This window comes from Mytilus californianus, unplaced genomic scaffold (assembly GCF_021869535.1).
Source record: "Mytilus californianus isolate M0D057914Y unplaced genomic scaffold, xbMytCali1.0.p SCAF_1, whole genome shotgun sequence".
Taxonomy (NCBI): Eukaryota; Metazoa; Mollusca; class Bivalvia; order Mytilida; family Mytilidae; genus Mytilus; species Mytilus californianus.
In genome coordinates, this window is record NW_026262581.1 from 34534684 (window position 1) to 34549278 (window position 14595).

The 14595-nt window shown below is 32.1% G+C and overlaps 1 protein-coding gene across 1 annotated transcript in view; it reads left to right on the forward strand.

Moving 5' to 3' along the window:
- LOC127719630 (GATOR complex protein NPRL2-like) overlaps window positions 1-14595 on the forward strand; it is a 33020-nt gene that overhangs the window by 15761 nt on the left and 2664 nt on the right. Inside the window, exons 4-10 of the mRNA XM_052225855.1 lie at window positions 3384-3492; window positions 6790-6926; window positions 10185-10282; window positions 10985-11021; window positions 11391-11484; window positions 12700-12820; window positions 13586-13743. Of these exons, the coding sequence (XP_052081815.1) occupies window positions 3384-3492; window positions 6790-6926; window positions 10185-10282; window positions 10985-11021; window positions 11391-11484; window positions 12700-12820; window positions 13586-13743 (754 nt within the window). The remainder of the gene's footprint in view (window positions 1-3383; window positions 3493-6789; window positions 6927-10184; window positions 10283-10984; window positions 11022-11390; window positions 11485-12699; window positions 12821-13585; window positions 13744-14595) is intronic.

Consider the following 14595-nt stretch of genomic DNA (forward strand, 5'->3'; position numbering starts at 1 on the left):
ATTACCGCCTTAGGCATTAATATTAATAGGTGGCAGCAAATAGGGCAGATGGGCCTATATATGTGGTGTCCCCACATCTACTCTGTTGTTCCTAAGTCTCAAAATTCTGCTCGCTCTGGCTAAGTCCTCAACATCTTTCTTTTCTAAGTATACATGTAGAGCAGCAGCTCCTCTAAGGATTAGTAATGGAGCGCTTTATATATAGTCCAGTTGCTCAGTCCTGTCTTTTTTGTCTCCCTTTTTTTCTTATTTATATTATTATTATTATATTTCTTATATTTTCTTGTAAACCACCCAGCCACAACTCCTCTTTTTCCTATGGTACCTGAAAACAATGAACCTGTTTTGTACATTGTTGAGGTCTGTAAAGTGACTTATAACTGCCAACAGCCACATTATTTGGACTCTGGTGGATAGTAATCAAACTGTTATCTCATTGGCAATCTTCTCCTTATTTTAGTACTGGTTAATTATTTGAAATAAATGACTACCAAACATTAAATCATTTGAAGAAAAATAATTTTGCAATAATTGATGTTGTCATTTTAAGATTTCAGTTGATATATATAATATATATATATCAACAATAAAATTAATTTGTATAAATGGTGTCACTATGTTTGTAATTGTCAAACTAGTATAACAATACTGTTGTCTAAATCTACAGAAATTGATCATGTTTAGGTAACAGAAATAACAATGTCACTAGGTCACCTGTAACTTATCTCTTGAATAAGGACTATGTGGTGTATAAGAGCTTGCTTACTACAGGCTCTTCATAATCATTTTGTTAAATTATTCTACAAAGAAGGGAAACAAATTCACATATTACTTTGAATATTGTAGATTGTTCAGGTAGTCTTGAGCTATTTCTTTGTACAGCAGAACAACTAGTAGTTCCTATCTTCACTTCACACACATATATATATCTTGACAAACAAATAAAAAAGCTATAGACATTGAAAACAATTCATATCTATTCTACTGTCAGTCACCCTACCTACCACGAACTGAAACTTCTAGATTCAGTAGGTAAATTATGTGAAAATCAAGACTTGCGTCAAAAATATCCCAATATGTGAGATAATGGCGTCATTTTTCCTTAGAGCTTTCAGCTCTTTGATTTTGTAATTTTATAGGGATGTAAAACGTTGATTGTGCACACATTTTTAGTGTGAAGCTCTGAAACATTTATATGCTACAACTATGAAATTATGTGTCGTATCAGAATTTGTGTTTGTTTTCCTATGCATTGTAGTGATGTTGTAATGGGTAGCACATGCTGTCATGAATTTAGAATTTTATTTAGATTTAGAAATACAATTTGATTTGGGAATGCCTTGTGTTTGCTTTCAGCCAATCAAAAGTATGTATTCTTATGAAACATACATGTGATGTAATTATTATATTATTAACTGAACTAAACTTCCCTCAGCTGTATGTTTAATGATAGTTCTTCATTTTTCCTAAGATTTTTCCCTAATAGTAAGTTTCATAGGAAGTGTTTTTCATGGACAATTTTTCTTGTCATTTTTTTTGGAGGTTTGCTCAAGTATTACATGTTAACATTTATATTTGGAGATAAACAGACAATAGTAGAGTATAGGGCACATATACAATTGCTTTTAAAGTTTACAAGGAAATTAAATATATAAAATTTTAAAGGTGCATTAGCTACAATCTTTGACAAAAAATTTAAGTGTGATTTTTTTCTGTTTCAAACTATAATAAATGGGGAATATCAAAATTATAATTCACTTTGAGCAGTTAGTTCGGTTCAATTAAAAATGAAATAAGCTGACAAGCATCAGTGATGTATTATTTTATGTCCCATCAGACTGTCAATTATTGTATTCTTTGGTCATCTCTTTGATGTTGCTCTGGTAGCACCTTTTTTGTAGGATCAAATTCAAATTTCAATGACCATCTTGTAGGTCCCATTGTCATTTTCTCCACTCTAGTGTGGGAGGTTCTGGATTTTATCCCTGGCCAGGTCAAACCAAAGACTACAACAAAATGGTATTTGCTGCCACTTAGCTAAGCATGCAATAATTGGGAGTAAGAGCAAAGACTGGTTGGCCTTATTAATTTAATTTAATTTAGTCAGAATATTATATCAGTGAAGATGACATGTCTTTCTGCTTACTGCTACCTTGTGAAAATCAGGCTGTCGGTCTAGTTGAAAGCAGGGTTCATATTCTTTTCATAGAATTTTTATACGACAGTAAAAATTTTTTGGTCGTATATTGGTATCACGTCGTCACCAGCGGCGTCCAAAGACGGATGGTTTACAGATAATAACTTTAGTATAAGTAAATAGAAATCAATAAAATTTTAACACAAGGTTTATAACCACTAAAGGAAGGTTGGGATTGATTTTGGGGGTTATGGTCCCAACTGTTTAGGAATTAGGGGCCAAAAATATTTTCTTTTGGGGGGTTAATATTCAACATGATAGTGTATTGCACAAAAGCAAAAAAATGGGGTCAATTTTATTTAGGGGGGGAGGGGGGAGTCAATTCGCAACAGCATAGTGTATTGCACAAAAGCAAAAAATTGAATATAAATTCAAATCATATATGGCGGTTTCCACTCAAATGCATGGAAGAGTCTGATAATACAAAAACTCTGAAATGGAGATCCAGATTTTCAGAAGGGGGATTTGTATAAATATTCCATATCAATTTTTTGGTGTGCCTGGATAGTGCTTTCACATTTCATCAGATATATATCCTCTTTAAATTTGTAAAACTTTGGTTTATTAAAATTTTGATGAGTTCATCATCAGACAATAATCTGAAATGGAAGACTTGGTAAGTGGATATTGTAAAAGTATTCATATGTTATGTAAGTGAGGGCATTGGGTATGTAAGCTTGCTCACTAAAATTTTTTTTCTTTTCTTTATTTTGTGAGTTTTTAGAAGGAAGCAACCATCAGTTACATATGGTTGGAGTATAATTTGTATAATTGGTATAAAATGGTAATGCCTCTTTAAAGTTGATTTTTTTAAAAACTAGTGGTTTCTGAATTTTGTTTCAACATGTTTTATCTTATTCTACAATTAATTTTTGTCTGCAGTAAAGATATTTTGTTTGAAGGAGTAATAGCCCATCCAAAAGGAATCCATAATAAATTCTTCCATTAGGATATTTATATCAGGTACTGGTATTCTTATTCTTATAATGTTTGAAAAAGAAGAGATACAGTAAAAAGTGATAAGTTCATGGCATGTTCATGTTATGGCTGTACATTGTATTTAAGCAATTTAATTGAACAGTGAAATATGATAAATTTAAAAGACACTACTACTTTTCTTTGTAAAAACAGTTCTTTTTATGAAATAAATTCCCTTTAAATCATGTATATTGTGTCTATTTTTTAGTCTGAGAATGAAGCCCTTTCACAGGAGCATAACAGGGAAAACATCCTTCAGTTCCTGGGAACATTAATGCACCAGCTTAATAAATATGGTTACTGTAGTATAAGGATGGGTATGTTTTATGTCACACATTTCTCAAATATTACTGAACTACCTCAGTTAACCTGTACTTCAATGTTTTGTCAGCAGCTTTACAGCAATGAGTTGTGTAACATGGGTGTACTTTTCAGATGTGGCAGACACCTACTTCCAGCTTGCCAATATTTTGAAGTTGTCAATATGATGAATGAACTGCGGCACAGTTTTCCAGTATAACTCGAAACTTCAACATTTTTTGTTGCTAGAACTAAATAATGCTTCTTTTTATTCTATAATCACTAAAATGTTATCCCCAATAAATATATGTATTTAAATTTTGTAAAAGTATATTCCCTTTTGTTTTTTAAAAATTTGTAAATTTTGTTTATAAATAGATTATAAAGTATGGTAATTTAATGCAGATATGTTATTTGTTATATCACTTGCTGTCAATGACAACACTTGTTGTCAATGACAACTTGTCATTAATATGCTGAAATTGATATATTTAACATTTTATTTTACCTTAAATCATTATTAAACTGACTGTTCCTGGTAAAATTAATATCAGTAACATCCTTAGCAATATCTTTGTGTAAGACATTTTAAACATTATAACTTTTGAATCTAAGGGGACAAATATTCTCAATTTTAAATAGGTAAACCATTCTTACCATCTCTTGTATTTTTAGCTCACCTGGCCCGAAGGGTCAAGTGAGCTTTTCTCATCACTTGGCGTCCGTCGTCCGGCGTCGTCCGTCGTCGGCGTTAACTTTTTACATTTTGAACTTCTTCTAGAGAACCACTGAATGGAATGAAACCAAACATGGCATGAATGTTCCTTATGAGGTGCTGACCAAGTGTTGTTACTTTGTAGCGGATCCATCATCCAAGATGGCCGCCAGCGGGGACTTAGTTTAACATAGGACCCTATGGGAAATGCATACAAATGTCTTCTTTTAGAGAACCACTGAATGGAATAAAAGCAAACATGGCATGAATGTTCCTTATGAGGTGCTGACCAAGTGTTGTTACTATGAAGTTGATCCATAATCCAAGATGGCCGCCAGCGGGGGACTTAGTTTAACATAGGACCCTATGGGAAATACATACAAATATCTTCTTTTAGAGAACCACTGAATGGAATGAAACCAAACATGGCAAGAATGTTCCTTATGAGGTGCTGACCAAGTGTTGTTACTTTGAAGCTGATCCATCATCCAAGATGGCAGCCAGCGGGGGACTTAGTTTAACATAGGACCCTAAGGGAAATACATACAAATGTCTTCTTTTAGAGAACCACTGAATGCAATGAAACGAAACATGGCATGAATGTTCCTTATGAGGTGCTGACCAAGTGTTGTTACTATGAAGCTGATCCATAATCTAAGATGGCCACCAGCGGAGGACTTAGTTTAACATAGGACCCTATGAGAAATACGTACAAATGTTTTCTTTTAGAGAACCATTGAATGGAATGAAACCAAACATGGCATGCATGTTCCTTTTGAGGTGCTGACCAAGTGTTGTTACTTTGAAGCTGATCCTTTATCCATGATGGCTGCCAGATCGGGACAATGTTTAACAAAGGATCCTATGGACAATACATACAAATGTCTTCTTTTAGAGAACCACATACTGAATGGATTGAAACCAAACATGGCATGAATGTTCCTTATGAGGTGCTGATTAAGTTTTGTTACTTTGAAGCTGATCCTTCATCCATGATGGCCGCCAATGGGGGGGGACTTCCTTTAACATAAGAACCTATGGGAAATACATACAAATGCTTCTTCTAGAGGTGCACTGAATGGAATGAAACCAAAACATGGCATAAATGTTTCTTATGAGGTGCTGATTAAGTGTTGCTACTTTGTTGCCGATTTACTGTTCAAGATGGCCACCAGGATTTTTTATTAAATTACAGGACCAATATTAAACCAAATTTGGCCTCACTCATTATTAGGGTATCTGTTATGATTTTAATCTATTTTTACATGATTTCCAAAACCAAAGTAGAATCAGGTGAGCGACACAGGCTCTTGAGAGCCTCTAGTTTGTAAACCTAGGTTTATTTGTGCCCATATGGAATTCTGAATGCAGATATATTTGACTGTGTTGACAGGAAATAGGAAAATATTTTGAGTGCTTTTTAGCCATTATTTTTTATAAACAGACCTTGTTGTATAGACATCAGTCATAATGCAGAACATATTGTATTGGCAACAGTTTACACCTCATGGCCTTATGTTGACCTCTATGTAACAATAAGAAGATGTGGTATGATTGCCAATGAGACAACTATACACAAGAGACCAAATGACGTAGAAGGCTAGCAACAATAAGTCTTCGTACAGACTTCTACAATAACCAAAACCCATACCGCAAAGCCAGCTATAAAAGGCCCTGAAATGACAAATGTTAAACAATTCAAACAAAAAAGCTAGAGGCTTGATTTTAGTAACAATAACAATAAACGAAAAAAAAAATGATAAACAGCAAAAAAAACGACAGAAAATGGCTGGATTAAACATGTTTGTGTTAGGGCAAACAATCCCCTACCCTAAGACAGTGTCGTAACAGCACAACTTAAGAACAAACTTTAACAATCAGATCGATGCAAAACACAAAAACAACTGACAAAAACAGAAAAGACATACAGTACAGAGAGTACTCCAGTTACTGAAAGCTAATTCAAAGCCAATAACAAATAATAAGAAAACCATGTTTTTAAGACTAAAATATCAATCAGTACACATTAAAAAAAAAGAAGAAAAAAGGTGACATTGTGCAATGCCAAAATTTAGGTATCGACAGATTGTAGGACAGCTAGTGAATGTACATATGTGTTTAACAATTATACGTCTATATGTCTTTTGATTATTTCTGTCAATGGGTTTTAGTCTCTTTTACTTGAAAATACATCTCATTTTGTCTATTTATGAGTAATTCTATGAAAATAAAAAGATGTTAAAGGATTACAAAAGAGACAGCTGTTAAATGTTTTAGATAAATTGTACAGTATGATTTTTGTATTGCAACATCATTCACAGTTCTGTTTCATGCTGCAATTGACCTCTCAGTGGAATTTTTTTTACATATTAGTGTTTTGGTAAAGAAATCCAATCGAAGGGTTACCAAAAATTACCCAAAATATAGGGACAAAACAACAAACTATTCAAACTTCAAACTCTTCTTAGAGAAAAATGATGTATTTGGTTAACTGTCCTGTTTTGTTCTAGTATTTAAGGTGTTTCACTGATATATGTTCAATATGGATCTTATATTTATAAGTACCTCGGCATGTAAAAGGATATATTTCTTATTTCAGGTGAAAGTTGTACTGTCCACTTAAAGGTTGCTCCCAAAATATATGATCCTCCACCTGTTCAAGACCAAGATGTACCAGTCTTCTTAAAAGATAAACAGAATTTGAAATTAGGTCACTGGGATTTAACAACACAACAGGTATTTTCAGAAATAAATGGACACTTTACAAAATCACACTAACAATGCATGTCTAGTTGAAAAGAAATAGACATTAACAAAACACTTATTTACAAAATATAGGTTACATATTCATAATGTGATTTAAAGGCTATATAGTAGAGTTTTATGTTGCCTCTGAGAGCCATTAAACAGGAAGCGGGGACAATTGATGTATGACTGGTAGACACTTCTTTCTGAATGGCATCTGATACAAAATATGCCTATTCCAGCTCTTGTGTCACATAAGCATCATTAAGAGATAAAGACATAAATGCATATGAAGGATTGTGCCTGATATTCATATGATGAAGACATAATCTTTCAATCAGTTTAATTGAAGTCTGGAGCTGGCATGTCAGTTAATTGCTAGTAGTCTGTTGTTATTTATGTATTATTGTCATTTTGTTTATTTTCTTTGGTTACATCTTCTGACATCAGACTCAGACTTCTCTTGAACTGAATTTTAATGTGCGTATTGTTATGCGTTTACTTTTCTACATTGGCTAGAGGTATAGGGGGAGGGTTGAGATCTCATAAACATGTTTAACCCCGCCGCATTTTTGCGCCTGTCCCAAGTCAGGAGCCTCTAGCCTATGTTAGTTTTGTATTATTTTTAATTTTAGTTTCTTGTGTACAATTTGGAGTTTAGTATGGCGTTCATTATCACTGAACTAGTATGTATATTTGTTTAGGGGCCAGCTGAAGGACGCCTCCGGGTGCGGGAATTTCTCCCTGCATTGAAGACCTGTTGGTGACCTTCTGCTGTTGTCTGTTCTATGGTCTGGTTGTTGTCTCTTTGACACATTCCCCATTTCCATTCTCAATTTTATATGTACTTTTTAAAGTAAAATCTGTTGGCCCAAATCATACAAGAGTACTTTTTAAAGTAGACATTATGTTAAATGTAACATATCCATTAGATAGTCCATAGGAATAAGCTGTATCACATAATCACTTTAATGTTAGTGTTGTAAATGTTATTTTTTTATTTTTAATGAACTACAATGTTGGTGGTGTATTTCAAAAGCTTATTAAATGTTGCTCCAAGATTTGAAGTATCCACTTTCTTGACTCTACATTTAAGATACCTTTTCATAAGGTACAATAACAAATTTCATAGTCTTAACTTTATATTGTGATAAAAAATGGAAATAATATAAATTTGTTGTTTCCGAAAAGTTTTTCTGGATTTACCTTCATCAGGAATTCTCTAACCAAAACATGTGAATGCCTAAGATGAGAAATACTTTAACACTTGTGGAGCTATAGGACTAAAATGAATTTGAAAAGAATAGCCAAAGCTAAGTTTAATTAAATTTGCCTGGGTAAGTTGAAATTGTAGTTTTTGTCGAGCCTTTTGTCGCAGAAAAAAGTTGCAGAAAGCTCGACATAGGGATAGTGATCCGTCGGCGGCGTTAGCTAACTTCTTAAAAGCTTTATATTTTAGAAGCTAGAAGACCTGGATGCTTCATACTTTGTATATAGATGCCTTATGTTACGAAGTTTCCGTCTGTCATATGTCCATTGCCCTTGACCTCATTTTTATGGTTCAGTGACTACTTGAAAAAAAAGTCAACATTTTTTGTAATGTTAATTTTTTTCTTATTATGAGTAATAGGATAACTATATTTAGTATGTGTGTACCTTGCAAGGTCCTCATGCCTGTCAGACAATTTTCATTTGACCTTGACCTGATTTCATGGATCAGTGAACAAGGTTAATTTTCGTGGTCAAGTCCATATATCAAATACTATAAGCAGTAGGTCTACTATATTTGGTATATGGAATGATTGTAAGGTGTACATGTCCAACTGGTAGGTGTCATCTGACCTTGACCTCATTTTCATGGTTCAGTGGTCAAAGTTAAGTTTGTGAGTTTTGGTCTTTTTGTCTAATACTATATGCAATAGGTCAACTATATTTGGTGTATGGAAATATTTTATGATGTACATATCAGTCTTGCAGGCTTTATTTCACCTTGACCTCATTTTCACGGTTCATTTCTCAGTGTTAAGTTTTTGTGTTTTGGTCTGTTTTTCTTCAACTATAAGCGATAGATCAACTATATTTGTTGTATGGAAGGATTGTAAGGTGTATACATCTGTCTGGCAGGTATCATCTGACCTTGACTTCATTTTCATGGTTCATTGGTCAATGTTTAGTTTTCATGGTTAAGTTTGTTTCTTAGATACTATAAGCAATAGGTCAACTATATTTAATGCATAAATTGATTGTAAGGTGTACATGTCTGTCTGGCATGGTTCATCTGACCTTGACCTCATTTTCATGGTTCATTGGTCAATGTTAAGTTTTCTTGGTTAAGACTGTTTCTTAGAAACTATAACCAATAGGTCAGCTATGTTTTGTTTATTGAATGATTGTAAGGTGTACATGTATTTCTCGTTTGGTTTATCTGACCTTGACCTCATTTTCTTGGATCATGTTAAGTTTATGTGTTACTTTTAGTAAAGCTTTATATTTAGGACTATCAACATAAGATCAATGGTTAGTAAAGAAGGCGAGACATTTCAGCATGTGCACTCTTGTTGAATATTTTCTGAATTTATTAATAAAACAGAGAATTTAAGAGAAGTATCCTATGATAAATGTCAATACAAAAGCACTGAATTCTGACAGTAGATAAGAGGATTTAAATGTGAGAATCAGAGTAAATTTAAGAGATAACTGTATTGTATTTGAATCTTTGCGGACGTCCATTGGTAGTTTTACTGTCGCAAATTTAGTTTACCTGGGGACGTGTAGCGGAGACAGGTAAACGGGTATTTGCGACAGTAAAACTACCAATGGACGTCCGCTAAGCTTCAAATACAATACAGTTATCTCTATTCTAATGCAAATAAAGTAAATAATTCAATTTCAATCATTATTTTAGTGTAAAATTTTCATTAAAGAAAATTCCGCGAAAAGATGTTTTCTTCTTTGGCCCCTAAACTAGGTGACGTCATAGGTTTGCTTCCGGCGTCAAATGTAAACACCGGGCGTTTTCTGGCTTCTTGACCGCTTCAGAATGTAATAAAATATGATAAAAAGAAGATTTCTAGCAGCAACATGTGAGTTTTTTGCTTATTATTGTAGAAATTACATGTCAATACATTCCGCTATTCAAAATGTCGGCTTCCTTAGTTACAGACAAGGAGATAGAGAATTTTATGCTTACTGTCATCTAATCAGAACCATTGATACAAAATAATTGCATTAGAAATTTCTATTTTTCAGATTCTGTCTTATATTGATGGATTTAAGCATGTGGCAAAGATAGCTGGTGAGGCTGATGTAGAGATTAACCTTGTGAAGTCTTGTCTGCAGAATCTTGTGTAAGTGTTCTAACATGAAACTAACAGGAAATTGTGACAAAACTTTGTTCATACTTTGTATTGAGTACATTTAATGGGGAAACAGCCAAACAGTTTTATAAAAAAAAATCAAAGTGTATTTACATGTATATTGTGAAAACTGTTCTGAACCACATTACCCATGTATTGTTGCTTAAAACAAGATGTCATTAAATGTAATTGGATATCCTGCATTTATCATGCCTTGTCATAACATAAGATGAAATTGCTGGAAGACCTCTCTCCTTAATTGTTGAATTCTATCATTTTACAAAAGCAATAATATGTTGCATACACTAGACACACCTAATTAGCCTATCATTCTATTGAGTCCACTGGTCCTCGTATATTTCTATCTAGAATAGCCCTCAGTTCAGTATTTTTTTTTATAAAACACACAGGAGAGTAAATGACAAAGAAAATGATAGTTTCAACTATTAATACGGGTCATGATAAAACTCACAGGAGAGTATATGGCACGGAAATTGATAGTTTCAACTATTGAAACAAGTGCCAAATTAGCAATTTTAATTAAAAAAATACTCAATAATATGCTTTTGTAGATAAGTATTTTGTTATGTCATTTTAAGAATCTTTATTGTTCCATTATAACATTAAAAACATTCATGTGGAAAAAAATTGCCTCTGGTCATAAAATTAATAATATTTTTGCTTTCTTTATAGACATTACCAAGTTATCAAGGTTATTCCAATTTTCCAGGTAATTATTTTTTGATTTCTCATACTCTTCCAACAACCTAAGGGAGATAATTCTCACTATTTTCAGTGATTTGTAAAACTGCCATTATTATTAATGAAATACAGGATTATTAATATATATAATGTTTTGAAATGATATTTCAGTTATTTTTAATGTCTTGTTACACTAAGCCTAGATGAGTGATCATGAGAATAAGAATTGAATTAAACACTGCTAAATTTTATTTTTTTTATCATACATATGATTGTATTATAATTTTTTGATTTACCTATTAGTAGTAGGTCAAATTACAAAATCATCTGTATGATAAAATATAAAATAGCCTCTTACCAACATAGATAAATAATTCTTTATCTTTTGTTTTTGCAGTATTCCAATGTCTACACCACACGTCCAGACATACAGACACTTTACACAAACAAGAGACTTCAAGAAGAGTGTATCAAATATGTAGCAAAGAAAGGTTGAAAACTTAATATTTTGTGATTATTTTTTAATATCCACCAGTCTCTTGTTGATTAGCAGCTCACCTGGTCTGAAGGTGGCTAGAGTCACCATTTGATATCAGTCTTTCTTCCATTGAATTTTTCAAAACCTCTCTGACACCACTAGGATAATTATTTCCGTACACCAAACTTTATCACACTAATGGTGTACAGTTGAATACTTATATCTTATAACATGCTAATTGATTGATTGATTGATTGATTGGTGTTTAATACCACTTTCAAAACTATTGTGCTATTTCTTGGCAGTCAGTTTTTATTGGTGGAGGAAGCTGGAGTGCCCAAAGAGAATCACCGACCTTCAGTAGAAAAAAAACATGCTAATTAACCATTACATCATCACAGACTTAAGATAAATAGCATTGGCAAATTCAGATTTAAATTTGATTTAAAAATAATATCTTGAAAAATCTTAGACTTAAGTTAAATAGCACTGGCAAATTCAGATTTAAATTTGATTTAAAAATTATATCTTGAAAAATCTTAGACTTGAGTTAAATAGCACTGGCAAATTCAGATTTAAATTTGATTTAAAAATAATATCTTGAAAAATCTTAGACTTAAGTTAAATAGCACTGGCAAATTCAGATTTAAATTTGATTAAAAATAATATCTTGAAAAATCTTTCAAGTTTAAATAGATCTTAGAGTTAAGGTAAATGATCGGAAAACTGATAAAAATGAACATTGAAGATCTTTCAATGGTCCATTTGGTACCAAACTTAGAATATATAGTTGATGCCTTTAACATGTTTAACAACCATTTAAATATCGGTGAACCTATTACAAAAAAAACACAACAAAAATTAGTTAAAACACATGGATGAATTTCACAAAACATTTGGTAAATGTTGTATATGTGACAAACTTTTAGACGATATTAATTACAACAAATATTATCAATAATGAAAGTCATTACTCCTATCAATAGAAACAGATGATTTTACCAAATAAAGAAATTAAAAAAATCAGAACATTAATAGAATTACATGCAATTTCATTTGAAGGATTTTATATATCTGAAAAATTTTTGCAATCACTTTATATTTACAATTTTGCTTGTATTTAGAAATACAATTATCCTTCCTAGCATATCTCAAAATAAGTAATGATTATTTACAAATAGATCTATAGGAAGTCCCAAACACTCAAATTTAGAATTCTATTTTTTAGGTAGTTTACAACCACCTAATTTCCGGGACATTTTCCTACTCTATTGCTCATTAGGACCAGGTGTTACAGTCAAAGACATATGTTCAAGATTTAATCCTCATGCTCTAAAAATTGATGAAAGGTAAGTACTATATTGCTAAATTAATTAAGAAATAAGAAAAACAAATGTTTTGTCGTGTCATTAAAAGCGAAATCTATCCACCAATCCTAAACATTTAGAACTCCTTAGGTTTCGCTCAACTGCACAGCAATCTTCATTAGGAAATGTTTGAAAGATTTAACTGTTAATTTAATTGATTAACTCATACTGCTGTCATTTGTTTAACTGATATATATATATATTGTTGCCTGAATAGGATATTTACAGGAGATATGTTGACAAACCTTCATTTTGAGAATTGCTGAACTTATTGAAAACTTAAGCAAAAAAATACTTGCTGAATGTTCAGTTCTCCCTTTTTCATCTCAATAAAGAATTTACAAGAATGTGCAATAACAATACAAAATTATATTGCACCAGTATGATATGCAACATCACAAGTACAATTTAAACCTTATCAAAGAAAACTAAATCACAGGATGCTTGCAGTTGCTGAAAGGAAGGTTTAAGTACTATAGTTTCTAATTTAGAAATTATGCCGTTTTACATTCTAATATTGGCTGCCTTACAGAACACAAGGGATTATTGAGTTTAAATCACTCTTGTTGATGTTGAGTGATTTCCTGTAAAACAGGTTGATTATAATTAATAACTCTTATTTACTACTATTTCATCCATTATCACCATAATCAGTTGTGCTAGAGTGCTAGATTGGTAATTTTTAAAGTTGATATTTCTATAGTGCTGTTAATGTAATATTGAGTTTTGCTTTGTCTTTTTCTGTAGAAAATTGATCCAGTTTGGTTTGATGAAAGGATTGGTTCGACGTCTACAGAAATATCCAATCAAATTTCCTGGAGATGTTATGACCTCTGTTAAACTACAACAGTTGTATCCGTGGTTTAATGGTCGCCATAGTTATGATGAAATATGTTCAAAAACTGGCAAGTAAAATTATGATTAAGACTTCTTGAAGAGCCTTGTTATTCTCCCTGTCCTGAGTATGGTTCCTTGTCAGATACACACCTACCATTTGAATTTAACAGGGAATCTTGATGGAATGCTGTACAACCAGTTTTATTGTTAAACTGCAAGATGTACACTAAAGAATCAATTTGAGCGTAAAAATTTTTTTTTTTTTAAATCCTATGATAGTCTACTTAGCATGTTGAATTTAAGTGTAAAAAAAATACTTGTTGCCTTAGAGAAAAAGGCATCTCATGGGATAAAGATCTGTTTACTTTTAATTTAGCCTCATTAACTTAAAAAAAAGAAACAATTCAGTCAATGAAATGCAGTAAACAGACTTGATATGTCCATGAAATGGATGGAATATACTTGGTTTTTCATTGTTTAACTGTCATAGAATTAAAAATGAGCTTACAATCAAATTGGATTTAAAATGTCAAACTGTCTTAAAAGGGAGATAATCCAAATTTATTCTAAGTGAATATTTTGTAATGAAATAGTACAGACAATAAATGGTGTATGGGAGGTAACTCTTGATAGCCATTTCACACAAAAGTATATAGATTTCAAGGAATAAAAATGTCTCAAATAAGCCTAAAAGATAGTTATTCCCCCTTTGACTCCAAGAAATATCTGTAAGTGATTGATTTTTCAAGCTAGCTTGTCAACACCTGATGCAACATAGCATTAACAACAGATAGATTTTGTGTTCTTTTAACTTTATATTAATCTTGTCCTTAACAATATGAAATATTGGGTATAAGTTGAAGAGGAACAAACCATATTATGCTCTAATGAAAAAAAGGAAGATACTGTACTAACAATTA